This window comes from Leptodactylus fuscus, chromosome 1 (genome assembly GCF_031893055.1).
Source record: "Leptodactylus fuscus isolate aLepFus1 chromosome 1, aLepFus1.hap2, whole genome shotgun sequence".
Classification (NCBI taxonomy): domain Eukaryota; kingdom Metazoa; phylum Chordata; class Amphibia; order Anura; family Leptodactylidae; genus Leptodactylus; species Leptodactylus fuscus.
In genome coordinates this window covers 42,692,508-42,713,985 of record NC_134265.1, presented here as the reverse complement: position 1 = coordinate 42,713,985, position 21,478 = coordinate 42,692,508, and the positions used below count along the sequence as shown (strand labels likewise).

The following is a 21,478-nucleotide window of genomic DNA, read 5'->3' as shown; positions in this document are numbered from 1 at the left end:
TTACAGCCAATGTGTTCCTATGGGATGCAAAGTGGTGTGTAGTGTCCAACCATGTAGCCAAATATGCTGTGTAACTTACGATGTAATAAAGGCCAAGAGCTACTTAATACATCCATTACAAGGAATAGGATTCATTTTGATAGAAATGGGTGTACCCTGTTACCCTACTGTTCTATCACTTTAAGAGATGCCTTGAATACTCCCTTTTTCGGTTGCTCCTGAATGTTGACTAACTTTGTATGTAATGCAAATAGATGCAAAGCCTGTGGTCTGTTCTGAAGAGTCTGAAAATAACCCGAAAGGACAGTTCTTTTTATAACAGACACATGGGAAAGTGGTCAGCATCCCAGTATTCCCTAAATTAACACATGCAACTCACAAACCATGGGACTCCCCGTGTATAGGCGACACTAGCAGCTGCAACCTCTGACTTGTTCTCAGAGTGGCAGGGAATTGAATCAAAGGCTAAAGAAGAAAGAAAGAAACAAGCTTCCCTCGGGGGGAGAGGGGAAACACAATACCAGACACTCTCACACTTTACAAATAAAATAAGGCCCCGTTGTATTTTCTGTCCTCAACAAAGAGCTATTGGTATTTTCTCCTGATTCTTTGCAGCATCCAGTAGAGCAGATGGTGTCCTGCGCTCTCCAAGCGCCACTCTGCACACACAGGGGAAGGAAGATACGAAGCAGCAGGGTGGATCCAACATCATATTATCTTGTCTGTGAGCATGGAATGTGCTCAGGTTATGAATCATGCATGGAAAATGTGTTGAAACCATCGCAGGTTGCTATTATTAGAAAGAACGTCATCTATGCACCGGGAATAACTGGGCTCCTAATAAAACAAATGACAGAACATTTGAAGGCAAAACAGCTTTCCAAATTTAGAGACCAGGGAATGAAATGTCATGCAGCTGCAAGTCCTGAATAAAAAAAAAAATATTAAATTTAAAAAATTACACAAAATTGAAATTCACAGGTTGTCCTTCAACCAATTATGGCTGACAATAAAACAAACAGTCAACCATGTCTCTTAGTTAAGATCAACCAGTGAAGTTTGCAATTCAAGACTCTACAAAGTGGAGTTAGCCTTTACAGAAAGGTGCAAAAAAGTACTAAGGAACTGGACAAAGGAGGACAACTCATTGTGTTTCACCGCTGATCACCAACTGGGCCATGATGGTGTCTACAAGAGTTGTAATGGCATCCTTTAGTGGTGGTCATATAATAGGTCACATGCAAACCGGGATTGTTGAGTGAGAATTAGAGCCAGCTTTATTTGAAGTTGGAATCAGAGGAAAGTTACCGATACCGTTACTGACCATGGTGGTGAACCATTTATGAAGGAGTTGGAATAGACTTTGGAGTCAGTCAGTGGTTTGATCTATTGAATCCATAGCCCTGCTTGTAGGTGATCTTAGTTTATTTATCTAGGATTAGATATGGCCAAGCTTTCATGATCCCTTTAGACTTTAGTTTGAAATTAACAGATCAAACATTTCCATAATGGCCAATTCTCTATGCAACACATTTACATAACCATCCGGCAGTACAGGACAAAAACCTCAGTGATGACTCCACACATTCTCACCACTGTACTGTACAAACACCTTGTTAAACAGAATGTTGTCCCGGGTCAGGGATGCCATCGCTGGCAGACAGAAAACAAACATACTTGGTCTGCAACCTGCGAACACAGAGGACGGGTCAAATTTAAACAAAAAGATAAGTCATATGTGAGTAACAAACACGGCAAAGGGGAATCAAACTTTCGACAGGGGCCGTCAAAAACGGTACGAGGCACGGTAAAAAGGTCACCATAAATGGAAGCCAATGAATTAACGCTTAAAGCAAAAGCCTATATAAACCAATTGTATTTTCTACATCTCTGATTTCCATGGGATAGGGCAGTCACTGTCACAAACTCCAGTATGACCAAACAGGTGGTTATTTGCACGCTACCTGTTCCTAAGTCATGGGAAGTTAATGAAATAGAAGATGGGAATCCAAAATCTTTTGGAACCATTGTGCATTGTGTGGAATATCGATTTATTTCGGGGATTGCCAAAAGCAGAGCAAGAAAAATGATGAAAACATCTGTGGGGTGGCAGGATGGGATAGAAGACAGGAACGCATTAATGGGAGATTTCAAAATGGCTTTGACTTATTGCCTTAGAACACATGTGAACTGGCAGATAAAGTTCAGGAAATCCATTGAGGTTCAGATATTAATCCACTGCACTAACATGCGAATCCCATTATCCTCCATGGTCCATGGATGAAACAGGCCGACCTCGAATAAGCTGAGCTCAGAATGGAAAGATCTTAAAAGGGGTTGCAGGAGATTACAAAAAGGGTTTGCTTTTTTTAACCCTATCCATGGGCTCTGCTGATCATTTACTTGACAGACTAAACTGCAATACCATACGCGGCCAATACAGTAACTGGCACTGTATCTAGGATGACAAGAGGAGGCATTAACACTAGTTATACAGAGGACTACCATTAAACTAACTCACTCATCACAATGCATAAATGTATCCTCATCACCTGCGTACCACCAAATGCCAGGTAGACCAACATTTCTTTTAGTGAAGCTATGACATAGGTTGAAGGCCTGTGGGGGCTGGGTGTGAGCTAAAATGAATTTACACAAATTACGTATAAGGAGTTACCCAACGTTTGACCACCAAGGCCATCACCTGAGCCACTCCACATTCAACCATGCCAGTCTGGACATAGAATGGATTTGGAGACCCAACACCGGAACAGAGTAAGGACGGAGTAAGGATCACTTTTTTTTTTGTTAATTTTTACCTTTGCCATCCCTTATTCACTTTGGGATTTCCAGTCCCAAAGGCCCATTCAATACCACTCTCTCCCTATTGTAATGACTCCACCATATCTCTCATTGCCTTGCCCATGCCCTCGGGTGATTAATTCCAAAATCACTACAAAACAGGTCAATTCTTCAAGAAAATACGTTCCACAGAGATCAGACACATCAAAAGCAATCTCTTTGGTTTTAACATCAAGACTTAATAGGCATTTTATTTTTCACCAAGAAGAGTGTCCGGGAAAACAAGACCATCAGACACATCTGATACCTTCCATTCCAGACACCAGTTGGAGTCGATAGCGTCCCATCACACAGAGCGGCGGGTACTGCCAGGCTCTGTCCACCACCATGCTGTTATTTAAATGACTTTGAAACTTTCTGTGGTTTACCACCTGGCGTTATTTGCATCGATACAGCACAATTCATGCCACTGAGCCATATGTAAACATTAGCCGAGAAATGTGCTTTAAAATAGCAGCAGGGAGCAAAATCCATTTCTGTAGTTTGCAAACCAATTGTTACAACTTCAGCATGAGCCCTGGGAACTTAGCAGATCCCTGCGCGGTTGTCAACACATGCAAACAACGAACACGAAAACTGTGTTCACTCTGCAAAACACATGCCGTTCACTTGTTATTATTCGTTGTGTTAATTATTTTAGTAGAAGTAGTGTTTGTTTGACAATCTTGTTTAGAAGTATAACAATATAGCCCAATCTCCTCCAGAGCTGTAATCCCTGTAATCCTAATTCTGCAGAGCTCATAAGTCTCAATATAGTGTTTTAAGAATAGCAATACTAGGACTGTGCCACTTAGGGAAAAATATTCTCCCAGTATATATGTTCAAATAGAAGGGCATGGAGTAAACCAGCAAAATTATGAGTGCAGGTCCGAGGTATAGTACAGGACCATACTCATTTTTCAGTTATGAAAAATGAGCAGATCCCTCCATTTTAAATGGATGAACTTCAATGGTCTTTTTTGACCCAACCCAATGGTTGGTTTATAATGGACGAAACTCGGACATCAAACCGTTCTACATTTGTAAACAAGAGGTCCATCGATTTCTACCAGGTCACGTCCATCAAAAAAATTGCACGTCCAGTTTCCTGGCCGTGAAACAAAAAACAACCTGCTCACGCGCAGTCACTCTCATTGGTAAAACGTCCATGTGACGGGCCATGTGAATAAGGTCCAACTCTATTCCAACATACCAAAAGAGTTGCCAATTTTTAGATGTACATTACATTACACACACACATTATATAAGACTGGTAGCAGTTTACTCCCCTCTTCATGTTGCGAATACCTGTATAGTAGACCCAGCCAAGTGTATGGCAAAATTAGGAGGAACAGCTACCCCATGTGCAAGGCCAGCCTTAAAGGGTTTGACAAGAATTAGAAAACATGGCTGCTTTCTTGGTCTCGGGAAGAGACATCAAGTCTGTTGGTCAATTGGCCCAACTGCAGCTCAGTCCTGTTCATCTGAATGGGATTTTACAATTACATTTAAATTAAGGCAGCCATGTTTTCTAAACTAGGATTGGGCAATGGCCAAAAACACCCAACCCAGTTCAACGAAGTCAAACTTACAACATGATAGAATCCTAGAGTAATCCAGGAGAGGGTCACTTAAAACAAACAATCCAAGGGGGCTAGGTTGATATGCCTGTTCTATTGACAGACTCCCTGTAAGTTGATATTCACTAATAAGTTGAGATAAAAATGTAATGTAACACATAGCCACCAGATGACCACTATTATTGGTTGAGGACTGAGATACCACGTTACACTAGGTTAACTATAATGGTGTCTGTCATTCTAAAATGGAAACTGGCATAGGAAGGCCCACCGTGAAGGACTTCTTCCTCTGCCAATTTTTAGTGGACATTGTGATGGAATCTTCCATGGAGGCTCCACCACAAGTGTCAACTGAGCCTTAGCAGTATAATATTATACATTGATGATACTCATGAAACAATGTTCAAGTCACACCTCTTCCCTGACAAACACCTGAATCTGGGTCACACTGGTGCAGAGAAGACGACATTTCCGTCATTTGCTACTTTCAGAGCCAGCCAATGAAACACAGAATCCTCAATCCTCTACTGCTTTGCAGACTATGAGGACACTACTCATTAAAGTCTGCACTACTCTTATTCTTTTTGCACACCCAGACATTTGTTTGCCCTCTTTACTTTAGGCTGATTCTTCTTCCTTGCTATCGTTGCATCCTTGGAGAGCACGTCCATTCTAAGGCTGGCCTTACACTTTAGATGGCAACAGCTATTACCAAGGGCTTCCCCTATACATACGCTCTCTCTGAAAGGGGAAAAGCCATTACCAGACACCTCTGGGGGGGATGGCTTATCTTCCATAGAAGAAAGAGACGGAACATATTGAAATCAAAGAGTCTGATCTTGCTTTCTCTCGACATCTGCTGCCATGAGAAAGTTGAAAGGTTCCCCCATACACATTAAACCCAAGGTGTCCCATTGCAATAAGCAAGTTCGACCTATCTTAATTAACGTGTATGGCCAGCTTTAGTATTGTGACGGAGTTTCCTCTTACTAAGTGGCTTCTTAAGCTGGAAAGCACAGATCAGTTTCAAACCACTCACAAGGAACCAGTTTATTATAAGGTCCCCCCTCCATAGGACAATTGGTTGCATTTTTTTATATGAACCTACTTGTGATGTGAGGTCCAAAAAAATGAGAGCATATGCTAAATAATCTAAAATATATATGTAATGTACATGTTAGACTCCATCTTAGAGCTTCCCCTAAAACAAAGTCATTGTATGAATTCAGTTTTCTTACCTTCTTTTTCATATGAGCTCTCTCGTCTTCCTTTGCAGGTTTGTTATTTTTCCCAGACTTGGAGAGTTTCTGCTCTCCAGATTGCTTAATAGTAATTTTAATCTCTGGGGGGCAAATATAGTTCTCCAAGTTTTTTGGAGGCTTCTTTGCCCTCTTGGTGGTTTGAATCTTAAGTTTTAGACTTCCCTCTGTAAAGTTGGCCTCCTTGATGGAAAACTCTTGTTCTTCCAAGCCATCTCCTGTCACCCATTTCTCGCTGTCCGCATTGGAGTTTGAATCCACATCTCTTCCAGATCCTAGTTCATCCTCTTCTTCCGGTTCCATGGACTCCCCATTTCCAGGTCCAGTCTTAGTGGCCCCAGGCGCTGGCTTCAAGGTGTTGTCTCCACCAGTAGAGCCAGAGGTCGAGGTCTTCGCAGAAGAAACAGACGGCAAGAAGTCTGTCTCACAACACCGTGGTCGGCTACTGCTAATGTTTTCGCGTTGCTCCATGGCAAATCCAACAATCCAGTAACTTTTGATCAAAGTATATTGGGGTTGGACTGGCAAAGCGGTCTATAAGAGTAGCAGTAGTTAAAGGTTCACCTTATAGAGTCCAAAATCAGCAATAGTGAGAGGGAACTGGAAATCTGAAAAAAAAAAAAACCAAGGAGGAAACTATTTAATACACAGGAATTTGAAATTTCACCTTTTTTGATGCCAAAGAACATCTTTACTAACATTATTTGCTCAATCACATTTTTAACACACTAGAACAAAGCAACACACTCAATTGCATACATCATTGTTATAATCATAAACATGCACGGGACCTTGCCCATCACCTTATGTATTCAAGGTGGTCATACACATTAGAATAAGATCTGGCTGAGACCAGGGGTGGAACTAACAGGCTATCATTGGTAGAGGCTGCCATCGGGCCTGGGACAGAGTTTTTTTTTTTTTTTTTCAATAGGCCGTGACCTGCAGGTAACTGCAGCAGGTAATGGGCCCTGTTTACTTATCGATCCTCGCTCTCACAGCCGCCGGTGCTTCCTCTTCTGTGGAGGTGTCTGTGAGCAGGAGGGGGATTGGTAAATAATGCCGTGGGCCCGCGAACCCTGCAAACACTTCTATCATTATACTTGAGGGTCTTTTCAGACCCTGGGTATAATGATGGAGGGCTAGAAGAGGTGAGAGAACACAACACTGTTACTTACCTCTCCTGGGCTCCAGAAGACTTGAGGCCTACTTGGTGACATACCAGACATCATGTGGGCTGAGGCTTGCATCCTTATGCGTCGTGACACAAGCCCTGCTCACGTGAGGTCTCATCCATCATTGAAGATGGCTGACAACAGCGGGGAGTGTGCCAGAGCCCAGGAGAGGAAAGTAACATTGTTTTTTTTATGTTTGTATCCTCCCCAGAGTATATTATTATATTAGTATATTGTTCATGAGTGGTCCACAATGGGGCATAATACTGTGTGCGAGGGCCACTATATAGAGCATAATACTTTGTGCAGGGGCCACTATGGGGCATAACACTGGGAAGGGGGCTGGCGCATGTCAAATGTTCGTCTTGGGGCCTCACCATTCCTAGTTACATCACTGGTTTTGACTCCCGATTTCAGCATTAGTGGTTAATTATTCTAGGTGTGTTAAATGTTCAGCAGATGACCAGGAAAGTAAGGACCTGACATATTCTAAAAGGCAAACGTGTCCAGAAGTGGCTTATTCCCCATCCCTTATTGAGAAAGCATGCATGCTTGACCACACCTTGTGTATGGGTAGGTTGGAAAAAAAGGCTGTTGGTCAAATGAATGCTTGGCTGACAGCTATTGAAGGTGTATGGCCACCTTAAGCCCCATCCTACGATTTTTTCTTTTTTTCTTTTGCTTCCCCATTGCAAAGATCAGGCAAATACCACAACAGGGTTCTAGTATTACATGGAAGCCATTTAGATCATTCTTCCATAAGACATATTCTCTACGCTCTTTTGTGTGTGTATACTGGTCTCTTCATTCAAAGGACAACCCTTAAGAAAAATGCCAAACATGTCAAACAATGAAGAACTTTAGTAAAGGAATCTTGACCGGACCAGATCGAAAACCACATTCCACAATCCCTCCATCTCCTCTTAGCAGTGCCTGACACATTGCGAATGAGATCCCATCTACAATTCACCAAGTAGTTTATGAACATCTGTAGTATCAAACATACTACATAAAACTCCTTTCATCATTGACCTGCTTCTATATAGAATTTAGAGTAGTAGTCCAAGGAGCTGATACAAGCTATAAGCAGCATGGTCTGATTCTGCCAAGTACACAGATGTGAGGAAGCTGGAGGGCGTGCCGGCGAGCCAAACTCTTTACGTCGTATCAAGTTTCTGAACAGAAAAACATTTCCTAGAAATTGGCGCTCTATGGTTTCTCTGATCTGTCACTTTAGAGGTGGGAACCTGCTATAAGATGTTATCGCTGCATAAAGATTACTTTATCACTCAAGCGGAAGCATCGATACAAAGTCAACAAGGTGGGAGAAAAGAAGATCTTTAGAGGAACAGACGAGGTGATTAATAAACGGAGAAGCCAGCTCTTGGCCATGGGTCCCCAAGGCACCATAGGACATTAGCTTGCTGGGGAATTTCTTGAAGACCAGAAAGATCCACCAAAAAACTGAAGGTGGCCATATGTACTGGAATCCGGTGGGACTGGCCAACCATTTCATATGTATGAGATGGTCACCAGACATTTGTTTACCTTCAGAACAGAAGCAAGGTCAATATGTTCCGGGCCTTTTTTCATATTTATTTTTGTGTTTTTATGACCATTTATATGACAATCTATGAAACAGATTTTGCCTTTTCACGCAGAGTAAAGTTTCAGGTTCACTAGTTGAGCAGTAGCCTAAAGTCACCTCTTTTAGAAACAGGTGCTACATAAATCACTTCCCTCTTACAGCGCAGACTGGGGTGGAACATGTTTCGTTTGGCTTGTGCAGCAGACATCATCCCGGAGATACTCCTTGTCCTCATAACTGGAGGCTGAAACATGAACTATAAAGCTGGAAGCGTGGATCCTTACAAGACATTAACTTATAGTCTACAACTAATGGGTTCACCACTGTTGGAGGAACTTTTACGGAGATTTCGTCATATGAATACCATTGTTGTCCAGATTCCAAAAAGAATACTGCAACCGTTTCACAGATATAAAAGACTGCAGTCGCATTACAACCCAGAGTATGCTGTGACCAACTCCTTTAGTGAAGTAGTCACAGGGCTACGCAACAAACTTAAGTTGCATTAAGCTTTTGTTTGTCACGGCCACAAAGGATGCGTAGCACTAGCCCTAACCCAAGAAAATAGGTTAGCAGGTAAAAACTACAAGACGACTCACATTGATCTTCCCCATCAAAGGTGCACTCCGTGGACAACTTCTGTGGTGCAAAATGTTGCACCTAGGTTTAAGCAAATTTTCTGACTAGCTTGACAAGCAGATGGGTCATCGTCATAAAGGGTTTGGCTTATTATCCAGCATTGGCCCGTGTCAAAGCTGGTACATTTTAAGACTGTCTAGTCTAAGGCCAGCCATCCACATTAGATTTCGGATCTAGTTCGTGATGGGATCGGCCCGGCCCAATGGCGCGAGCGGCCCGGCCCAATGGTGCGATCGGTTATACAATTAATTCCACCATCATTAGACAACTAAGTTTATTTAGTTTATTAGTTAAAACAAAACAAAAAAAATAAATTGTGCAATGGAATTGTGCAAGTTGGCAGATGATCGGCCAAAATATTGCTATCTTGAGCCAACAGTCAGCTGAAAATATCCAATATGACTATGTGATTATTTTTAGACTAGAAAGCCTGCCATGACCAAGGTTTGTGGCACTTGCTTGGGGCACCCAAGGTGACTCAACCAACACTGGGTGAGGAAGTGCTACAAGATCTATGGATCATCATCTATGGAAGAGATGATGGCTGAAATCCACTAGATGTCCAGAAGCAACAAGAAACCCTCAACCCTCCTTGGGTGACCCTCAAGCCTTGACAAATTCCTTTCAGAAGCTTGTCTTTTCCGTAAACATCTACAGGACCTTCCAGGATAATTTCCCTCACACACAATGCGGCAAGGAGTATTTTCCATTTATAATTTGTCATCTTTATTTATTACCCCGGTCGTGCGCTAAGGCGAGGCGTTCCTCCAGAAACACAAGGACAAACTGCTGCCAGGCTGGCAATCTTACAGTAAAGGGTTTATTAATGCAGATAAATGTACATATCTAGACATATATCACAGGATTTATAGCAAACGTGGTTAATAAGCTTCAGGGGGTAATAAAACAGCAGACGATAGATTTCCCTTGGTAAAGTATAAACGCTGTCATTTGGAATTACGACACCGACCGACACTCAATCTGACCGCAGCCATGAGTGAAAGCATTTTACACATAAGTGCAGCTTCACCGAGGAAACTCAAGCCCTGAGGAGCTGCTGAAATAGACGGGTTCTGACAAGGTTCTCATTTCCAGTTTGTTACTAATGAACATATGTGACATTTTTTAGAGAAAAGTCAAAATTATTGTAAAAATCCTATTCAAGTTGTTTCTTATGCCCTTCCATAATACCTCAGGACAGTAGGCATAGGCTTGACGAGATTAATAAAACATGAATGATTATATTCAAAAACAGCGCCACTCCTATACACAGGCTGTGAGCGGAATTGCAGCTAAGCCTTATTTATTTCAACAATGCTGAGTTGCAATAACTGATATAATCTATGGATACCTTGTGGAAGAAGTCAGCCATGTTTTATCAATGTGGTATTATAGTCAGAAGAACCACACTACTCTGTTTAGGACAAAGGGATATTTAAAGGGGTTTACAGGGACATTAGTCGAGGACTAGGGTTGAGCCGATCTTGAGATTTCAGGATCGTTTTTAAAATCCGATTTTCGATCGTAAAATTTGCTTGATCGCCGATCGGGATCCGATCTTTCCCGATCCCAATCGCTCAACCAAACCAATGGCCAGTAGCCAAGCATTGTGGGAACTAATGTGATCCCGACGAAAAAGATCGGGATCGGAATTCCGATTATGATTGTGAAATTTGCTCGATCGCCAATCAGAAGTCTTTTTGGATCCCGATTGTTGAACCCTATTGATGACCTATGCCTAGGGTAGGTCATCGATTGAAGAGGAGTGGGGTAGACACCCAGGTCTCCAATGGATTAGCTGTTTGAAGTAGCAATGGCACTCCGATACCCGCTTTACCAGCCATGTGATATTGCATTGATCAGTCATATGGTCTTATCATAGTTCAATCCCATTCAAATTAATGGGCCGAGATGCCATTCCAAGCACAGCCACTATACAAAGTGAGGCACTATGCTTGGTAAAGCGTGATGAACGCTCACTGGAATGCTGCAGCCTCTTCAGACAACCGATCAGCGGAAGTCTCAATAATTCATTTTTGAATTTCAACATGGTGACCAAAGTTTAGTTACCAAGTTGTCACCAAAGCCATTTAATAAAACATGGTTGCCTTCCTAAAAAAACAGTGCCACACTTTACAAAAGGTTGTATGTGGTATGGCAACAAAGAAAAATATAATCTACAGCACATTCAAGAAAAGACTCTCTTTCCAGGGAACATCATGCAGAACCATACTGGACAACAGTGGCTGTTGGTATAAGCGTATTGGATGGGCGTGAAGGGTATAGGACCCCCATGACTTCCATAGATCCCAGACCCCAAGGATAGTTCCTCAATATCTTTTGGCTGAGGAGCTCTTTATAGGTTCTGGAAAAGATGGCTGTGCCAGTCACTTGTCACCAAGTCATGCCACCTTAATGACAGAGACACAAAGTATCTAAATCACTCAATCGCTGTCTGGCTCATGGAGCACGTCCCCCGCCATGATTTAGGATGGGTCCTCTTTAAATGTGACAGCATAGTTGATGCAGTCTCCACCAATCTTGCGATCACGGCCTCTCCGCAGCTCATACCGAAACTCCAGCAAGAACTACAGCATCAGAATTACTTAGAAGAAATCGCTCATCGACTTCATCTTGCCACAGTTTGTCTCTTAAGAACAGGGAAACTTGATCGCATTGCCCTTCTCCTGTAACTTTCGAGTAACTTCCTAATGACAATACCTTGCCTGGAAACTCGAGTGTGCATTGCCACAAAACAGAAGTATTATGGTCAATGTCTGGAGAAAACTGAAGCCTGAAGAACACTTACCCCAAGTCAACAAGGCAGCGCTGGAGGATACGGATAATGCTTTTAAGAGAGATTTGTGTACACTCTGAGCACATGGGTGCAATGAGTTATGACAATTCATGTAAACAGCAGGCAGTGTTGTTCTGTGACAGGTAACAGGGAAGGTTTGGTCTCTAAAGGACTCTACAATTACAAATTGAGAAATTCAGGAACTCAAAATTGATATCTGTTCTACTTTAAATATTATCAAACCTTTTTATTTGGTATGTCTTATACATAGCTGGTAGTATTATAGTAGTTAAAGGGATCCTATAATATAAATACATTTTTTTCTCAGTAACACGTCAGAATAGCCTTAAGAAAGGCCATTCTTCTCCTACCTTTCATTGTCTTCTCCGTGCCGCCGTTCTGTAGAAATCCTGTTTTTTTCGGTATGTAAATGAGTTCTCTCGTAGCACTGGGGGCGGGCCCCAGCGCTCAAACAGCACTGGGGGCGTCCCCACTGCTGCCCGAGAACTCTCTCCAGCACCTTACAATACTGGGTAAGCGGCCATTTCCTCGTGGCCTGTGGGTATGCGCACTCTGCTCTGCCCAAGGCCTAGAAGTCTGAAAGCTGCGCCGGAAGAAGAGGATGAAGAGGACGTTCCTGATGAAGATGGAGGCGGTGCTGGAGAGAGTTCTCTGGCAGCATTGGGGATGCCCCCAGTGCTGCGAGAGAAATAATTTGCATACCGACAAGAATCGGGATTCCTATGGAATGGTAGCCTTTCTTAAGGCTATTCCAACGTGTTACTGAGAAAAAAATGTATTTGTATGATCCCTTTATATTCTTCTACATAGGAGCAGAATTATAGTAGTTATATTCTTGTGCATAGGGGGAAGTATTATAGAATTCCAGTACCTAGAAGGTAGTATTATAGTAGTTATACTCTTCTACATAGGAGGCAGTATTATATAGTTATATTCTTGTATATAGGAGCTGTATTATAGTAGTTATATTCTTGTATATAGGATGCAGTATTATATAGTTATATTCTTGTACATAGGGGCAGTATTATAGTAGTTATATTCTTGTACATAGGAGCAGTATTATAGTAGTTATATTCTTGTACACAGGAGCAGTATTATAGTAGTTATATTATTGTACATAGGAGCAGTATTATAGTAGTTATATTCTTGTACATAGGAGTAGTATTATAGTAGTTATATTCTTGTACATAGGAGCAGTATTATAGTAGTTATATTCTTGTACATAGGAGTAGTATTATAGTAGTTATATTCTTGTACATAGGGGCAGTATTATAGTAGTTATATTATTGTACATAGGAGCAGTATTATAGTAGTTATATTCTACATAGGAGCAGCATTATAGTAGTTATATTCTTGTGCATAGGGGGAAGTATTATAGAATTCCAGTACCTAGAAGGTAGTATTATAGTAGTTATACTCTTCTACATAGGAGGCAGTATTATATAGTTATATTCTTGTATATAGGAGCTGTATTATAGTAGTTATATTCTTGTATATAGGATGCAGTATTATATAGTTATATTCTTGTACATAGGGGCAGTATTATAGTAGTTATATTCTTGTACATAGGAGCAGTATTATAGTAGTTATATTCTTGTACACAGGAGCAGTATTATAGTAGTTATATTATTGTACATAGGAGCAGTATTATAGTAGTTATATTCTTGTACATAGGAGTAGTATTATAGTAGTTATATTCTTGTACATAGGAGCAGTATTATAGTAGTTATATTCTTGTACATAGGAGTAGTATTATAGTAGTTATATTCTTGTACACAGGAGCAGTATTATAGTAGTTATATTCTTCTACATAGGAGCAGTATTATAGTAGTTATATTCTACATAGGAGCAGCATTATAGTAGTTATATTCTTGTACATAGGAGCAGTATTATAGTAGTTATATTCTTGTACATAGGGGCAGTATTATAGTAGTTATATTCTTGTACACAGGAGCAGTATTGTAGTAGTTATATTCTTGTACATAGGAGCAGTATTATAGCAGTTATATTCTTGTACATAGGAGCAGTATTATAGTAGTTATATTCTTGTACACAGGAGCTGTATTATAGTAGTTATATTCTTGTACACAGGAGCAGTATTATAGTAGTTATATTCTTCTACATAGGAGCAGTATTATAGTAGTTATATTCTACATAGGAGCAGCATTATAGTAGTTATATTCTTGTACATAGGAGCAGTATTATAGTAGTTATATTCTTGTACATAGGAGCAGTATTATTGTAGTAATATTCTTGTACATATATGTATATATACATGTTTATACATATACTTATACATACATGTTTGCTTAGTGGCTAATATTATTGCCTTGCAGCACTGGGGTTCTGGGTTTGAACCTGATGAAGAGCAAAATCTGTATGGCGTTTTTATATTCTTCCCACTTTTGCATGGATTTTCTTGGGGGACTATGATTTCCGTCTACAGTCCACAACACACGGATAGGTTTATTTGAGATTTAGCTTGTGAGTCCGAATGTGGAGATAGGAGTGATGAAAAGCCATGGAATAGCTTGGTGCAACGTAAAACAATAAAATAATATGTACACGGGGGGCGTTTATAAAATTGTTCCACACTACACTTTATAGGGTTGGCATACTACAGTAGCAGTCCTTCATTTCTAAGGACGATGGCTGAACACAAGTGAAAAATGGCAACCAGCATTGCTGGCTAGAGGAGCTGAGAGCAGCTGTCACTTCCCTTCCTCCACTCCACTTGGCAGTTCATACAAAGTGAGCAATGCTGGAGCACAGGAGAAAGGTTTCGGCCAGGTTAGCAAATACGAAATCTGTTCTTTGTCCCGGGGCATGATGGGAAATAAAAATACCATCTACTGAAACCATGTAATAAAAAAAGGTCATTCCCACGTATCGTAGGAAGGTGAACTGTATAATGAACCTCAATAGTGGGAAGAATTGCTCTTTAAAGAACGGGACAGTCATCGAGGAGTTAAATTCTATGCATATACCCAACACTGCATTAAACAGAAAAGCAATTTAAGAAAGGTCAAAAGAAAACAAGGACAAACAGCAGCAGTCACCGGCTCTGCCGCAGCAGCACTATGCACAGCCAGATTGATCTGGTTCAGGAGGAAAAGCGCTCACTGCATGAGTCACCGCTCCTCACCTCTGTGTTTAGATACATCACAAAGAGGAAAAGCTGAGCTATAATGTCAGGTCATTGCGTCCACGACAAGCCGTGTCACCTGGGACAGTCATGTTGTTGGGGGTTGAAGAGCTATGTGTGACCGGCTGATGCTATGTGTTTACCTGGAGAACTCTGCAAATCATTAACAGCAAAGCTTTTCATTGTTACAAAGGTTATTGAGAAACATATTACATAGAAGGCGGCGGAGTCACAGAATAATAATAGTGCTATCCCTTGTTCATATATTTGCTCTAGTATTCTCTACCGCCAGATTAGTTACTTTTGGATCTCAAATTGGGTTTTGCTACAGAATTTACCAAAATTTTGGGTTCAGACAAACCAGAAATTTCAGGGTGTTGCATCATTATTATACTCGGAGGTCTTTTCAGAACCCAGTGTATAAGGTGTAGGGCATTTCTGGAAAAGGAAAATCCACACTCGCCTTTCCAGAACTCCGCTAAGACTACTGGTTTTCTTTCCTGGTGTCTTCCACGGTGACATCAGTGGTCCTAACTCCCCACTAAGGCCCTAGTGATGACACTTTCATCAAGTTTGATCTGAAACCAACTTTGGGCCATAGACCCACATGGAAATGCAGCTTTTTTGTTGCAGTTTTTTGAGCCAAAGCCTGGAGTGGATTGAGCAGAAGGTAGAAGTCTAAGAACTTCATATGCATCTCCCATTCGTTTTGTAGACATTCTTGGCTTTGGCTCAAAAAAATACAGCAAAATCTGCAAAAAAAACCCCTGCATTTCCGCAACGTGAGGCCTCAGCCTTAAAGGGCAAACCTCACAAATATTTGTGATAAAAAAAAAAAATCTTGTGAAGGTCAACCATCATTAGAAGTCTTTGTTCTGGAGTCCCAAAGATGGGTTAAGCATCTTTCAGAAAATTTTAAGCATATTGGATGGAAGCTACACCAGAGGAATGAGAAATTCAGTATATGAAACATCCTTTAGGCTGAGGCACCATGTTGCTTCTCATCAGGCCACCAGAGAACTAAAAATGGCTTCGGAAGCAGTCTATTGGATAGCGCCTACAGTCGTCCATCCTCCCATGACTTTGTGCAGTGATCAGGTAGAGAAAGTAGAGGTCAAACAACAACCATTTAAGCCAATGATTTTCCATTCTCGGTCATTTCACAGCAATAACTGGAATAATCATGTGCGCTTCCAAGCTGCAATACACTCAGTACCCCAGCCACGTGCCATATCTCAGCCAAGGTCGCACATCTTCAATGTGCTTCCACGAAAACAGAGAATTTCATGATAAAGCAGCACAACAGCACGATCAGCTGTCACTTCACAAATGGCGAGAGCGTCAAGGGGAATATCAAGTATTTCTCTTCCTTTACATGAAGACTATAGAACATAAAAACTGAAGGTCACAGCCGGGAGATTAGAGAGATCATGTAAATCACATAGTAAATGCGGGCGTGTAATTAAAATACACGTACATAACAAAATCATTCATGTAGTAGGAAAATCCGCACAAAATTTCCCATCCACAAGGCAGCTGGGGCCAGGAAGAAGAAAAAAAAATGGAAAGCCAAGGATGGTTTCATCGCGTACCCACCACAAGGACCAGGTCTATGCATTTCTAGGACCTACATATTGTACTACAATTAGAATATTCCAGATGTTTGATGAATATTGATGATCAATCCTTAGGGTAGGTCATCAAAATGAGGAGGCCACAATCGAAACCTCCACAGATCAAGTGTTTGAAGAGACCACAGCATATATTGTCCATGGTATTGTAGCTTAATCCCATTCACTCGAATAGGACTGAGCTGTAAACGGTTCATGTGACAAATGAGCGTGATGTCACTGGACTGTGAAGCAGAAGTGTCTGGTGTCGTAACCTATTATAAGGTCATTAGTATTCAACGCCTAGAAAACTCATTTAAAGGTGCCCATTTTGGCATTCAAAGGGGCTGTCCCACCATAACTTTTCTCAGGATAGGTGAATCAACGAGAGGCCCACCAATCATGAGAATGGCGCTCGTGGCTTTAAATGTAGGTTGCATAGGCTGCCACTCCATGTGATGGAGATACCAAAGCAATGAATTCAGCTTTCTCAATCAGTTCCATAAAGGTTACAAGGGTCACGAGTCTACGTGGAATCAATGCTCCATTGAAACAAGGGACACAGGACCCCCATTTTCAAGACCAATGAGGGTTCCGAGTCCCCCTCTTTGAATGGACCATTGGAGTGGTTATGATGGAAAAACCTCTAAACTACTCATCCATCCATGGTCTTCCAAATGCTAGTGATGGAACATGGCAATTTGGGTCCTGAGGATTCAGTTACCAAAAACCATACTTAGGTCCACCATACATGTGTTCTCTAGGCATCAAGACGATGGCGTCCAAGTCAAAAGTGATGTAATACAGCCATTTTGGCAAGTAGAAATTAATCTCATTACTTACATAGTGGTCCAATTTCTTTTGGATATGGAAGTTATTAGAAAGTAGATGCGTTCCAATAAAATGTAATGTAGTTGTTTCCAAAACCAATTTGTTAAAGGGGCGATGAAAAAGCTTGTCATATAAATCTCCACAAAACTGGAGCTTCACTTTCATTCTTCCTAACCAAAGTCACAGTGATGTAGTGTTGATATTTTTGTGACCACCGTTATATAAGACTGTCCACAACGCAATCGCTGCAACCTCGAAAGAAAGCCACAAGATTTTATCTCAGTTCTTCAGCGTGGTCAGTCTAAAGCAGATGTAACTGGCCAAGTCAATGCTACGGAAGAGAACTGACGGCACATAGTCGTGAATGGGGAAAGTCCTTACTTTTAGTATTTCCTCATTTTTTGCAGATGAATATCTAGTTTTATCAGTAGTTTAAGTCATTGTATATACAGGGACATTTAGACTGGTTATGTATGGGAAGATGTCTCACCTAGATGAACATTTGGTGACATATCTACTGGACCTTAATCTCTAGTGAAAGACTGTACGATTGGACCCAGTGTGACCAGTGTTACGTGTTCCCTATTCACATAATCAAAATCTCATAGTTGAGTGGTTATGGCTGCCGAAGATACATGTAAAAGGAAATGTACAGATTTACAAAAAATAAATAAAATACTACTTTTTTTTCCAGGTCAGGACCAATCTTAGGTGGAGTTGTAGTTGGTAAAAAGTTACAGACACCAAAATAAAATCATTATTTATTTTAAAATTATATTATATAAGGAGTCAGAGAAGGAGTCCAAGTCCGAACTGTGGGAAAATAGCGGAGTCTGAGTCAGTGCTTTGGCCTGCCACAGCTTTTTTTTTTCCTCTAAAATGAGTGCCAGACCAGACTGTGCCTGGAATTGGAAATACTTGTCCAGTTGAATGAGGCTGAACTGCAATACCACAGCTCATGGACAATGGTGGCAGTGTTTCCAGGAAAAAAGTAGAGTAAGTAAATTACTAAGTGTTTCCAGGTTGGGATCTCCAAAAATTTGTTGAAATTTCAAAGTAATTGTTAAACTTTCTTGTATCGCCACCACAAGAGAAATGAAACGTAATAGCATTGACTCAAATTAGTGATGCCATGTAATGCAGGGCAGGATGGGTCCTCCAGAGCCAGAAGATGGTCACTAAGACCAAGAGCAGAGCATGCCCAAGCAGAGGAACCAATCTATTAACTTAGAATTCACTAGTAGGATATATGAAAATGGATTTTCTAAACTGGGAAACCACAGTAGGGAGCAATTGATCTAGAAATAAAAGTTGTATAAAACAAACTATTCTACTTGTTCATCAGAAAGGTCTTCAATAAACTCCAACAAGACTATGTTGGACAAAAAGAATTTGGTGGGGGCATGTTGAAGGCCAGCATGATCAATCCAGAAGCAAAAGTGACGATTTTCACATCAATATAAAGTATCCCAAAAAGTTGGTGCCAATAACACTTTGGTAGATCGCTTCGTTCCTTGGATGTTTCCAGTCCTGGGCTAGCCAGTCCATCGACCTGACTGTAGTAAAACATTGAGACTTAAACTGGTTTGTATCTTCCTCTATAAGGCCGAGGTCCCACGTTGTGGAAACGCAGTTTCTTGTGTTGCAGATTTTGCTGCATTTTTTTGAGCCAAAGCCAAGAATGGCTACAGAGGGAATGGGAAATATATAGGAAGTTCTTATGCTTCTACCTTCTGCTCAATCCAATACTAGCTTTGGCTCAAAAAACCGCAACAAAATCTACAACAAAAGAAGCTGTGTTTCTGCAACGTGGGGCCTCAGCCTAAAGAAGTATTTTCAGGAACATACCTGCAGGAACTTTCTTTGCTTTGGAACTTGTCAGAAACCCAGCCATGATGTCCTTACTGTGGCCGGGTTATCTTCTCATACATGTAGTGTCCCTGTCTGATAACCTGTCCACAATAAGGAAATCATGGCTAGGTCCCAGATCGTAGAAAGTTCCTGCATTTGTGGTCATCTCCAATAAGATGGTCAGAGAAAATCTTCAAAATTTGTAATTATTTAAATTTTCCAAAATCTTTAACTTTTGTCTAGGATTAAAAATGGTTAGGATTGTGGGAGAACCCCTTGAAGAATTGACAAGACGTCTAAGCAGCTCCAAATGAGTAAGGTCACCCTGTTGGCCCAAGACTCTACTTGGCAAAGTTGTTAATGAGTTTACTTTTATTATTAACCAAATGTAACTTTGTTGCCACAAATTGCACCCCGTCTCCTTGTCTAGAAGTTACCGGTACCACAAGACCGCGATGAATCAGACAAGAAGAGTAAAGTAACAGCTAACAGACCCTCCCAAAAAAGTAATTTTTCTTGGGATAACACTAATTTTTCTTGATACTTCCTTAGACCAAAATAAATGTAAGCCTTTTATTCCCCCTGCCGTCAAAAGAAATACCATCTGACAATTTTGTTTGCTGGCATGGAAAGAGTCATCTCAAACAATTCATGCTCTAAATTGATAACGTGTTAATAACAATAAGTGTACTTCTTGGCAGGAACTTGACTTCAGCAACTTGAAAAAACATCAGCAGAAAAAAAAATATATATATTTATTTCCCCCCTTTCTTGGCTGGAAAGAAAATGGAGTTTCTTGGCTGCCCATGCACTCAAAAGACTTCTGGTTTCAATTACATCTATTGAGAGTAAGAGAAAAAAAATGTGGCAAAACCAACAGGCCGAGCGCCAAGGGAGCTTGGGTGTAGTCGCTACCACTGTGTTTCCCACAGTATAATTCATAGGTTTGTGGAAAGTCATACCACAATTTGTAGGTACCAGGCAAGAACATAAATGAATTTGGTAGACAAGGAAACCCAAAGCCAAAAGACTAGTCTGGAGATCATGAAGGAATCTACCAGACAGAAGAGAACGGAAGGATTTCATTGGCATCAAGTACATCTGGACACCACCACATATTAGGATAAGGTTGACTTTTTGGAATATTTTTCGAAATAGACAAAAAATAGTGGAATTGCCCTTAGCAAAAAGGTTTGCAATTTCATGATCCTTGAGAATATTAACTTAGAGGATGTCCGACTCACTACGAAAAAAAAGTTGCACCAAATTAACAAAAAGAAATACCTGTACTTACTCTTCGAATCCCATTGATCTAGGCAGACTTTTCAGCAGTCCTCTACCAGCAACTGGTAGGAATATGGTGCCAATCTTCAAGAGTCATACGGTCATACTATATTTCCTGGCATCATAGGGTCTGCACATGGCTGGGACCATCAGATTATCTGAGCTGGGTCGGGGGGCATCGAAGAGGCAAGTAGTGGTTTTTCTATTTTCTTAGAATATTTGCTGCTCTTATTAAACAAAGACATGTCTACTAGATGGACACCAAAAAGCCTAGCTGTTCCAGATGCTCAAAAAAAGCTTGAGAAGACGACCAAGACTTTGTACAGTACCATAAATAGCAAGTGGCCCTAAAAAGTAACTAATGGACCCCAAAGAAGTGAGTGGTTTTAAAAAAATTTGAGAATGAAATAACTTACGGCCAGTGCGAAGAAGATCTAAAACCACAAAGAGAAAAAATATTTGTGTGCTACCAAAGGAAGAGTAACTCCATTGGTAACTTAGAAAAATTAGTGGATTAAAGTGGTGTTCCAAGTTTTGTTTTTTTATTTAAACCCACTAATTAGGTCTAAAATAGTTATATACTCGCGTCTCACGTCAGGTATACGGAGAAGAGTCTCCATTTGGGTCCTCAGACTTTATTTACCTTTTCTCTGGACATGAACGTGTGAGCCAGTCAGTAGATGAGCCGCAAAGCTCCATTAGAAGAGGACATCAATGTTTAGTCACTGACTGGCTGACACCCTCACATGCGGGCCACAGGATTATAGGAAACCCAAAGATAGACACTCCACCAGAACAGATAGGTAAATATATATTGGGTTTATTATTTCATGCCTCTCTAGGGGGTAAAAAAATGG

General features: G+C 40.9%; 1 protein-coding gene across 1 annotated transcript in view; it reads right to left on the bottom strand.

Annotated features, from left to right (window-relative positions):
- The window catches only part of SETBP1 (SET binding protein 1), a 139,414-nt gene that overhangs the window by 113,643 nt on the left and 4,293 nt on the right, over window positions 1-21,478 (bottom strand). Inside the window, exon 2 of the mRNA XM_075269763.1 lies at window positions 5,660-6,288. Coding sequence (XP_075125864.1) covers window positions 5,660-6,151 — 492 coding nt within the window. The 5' untranslated portion in view covers window positions 6,152-6,288. The remainder of the gene's footprint in view (window positions 1-5,659; window positions 6,289-21,478) is intronic.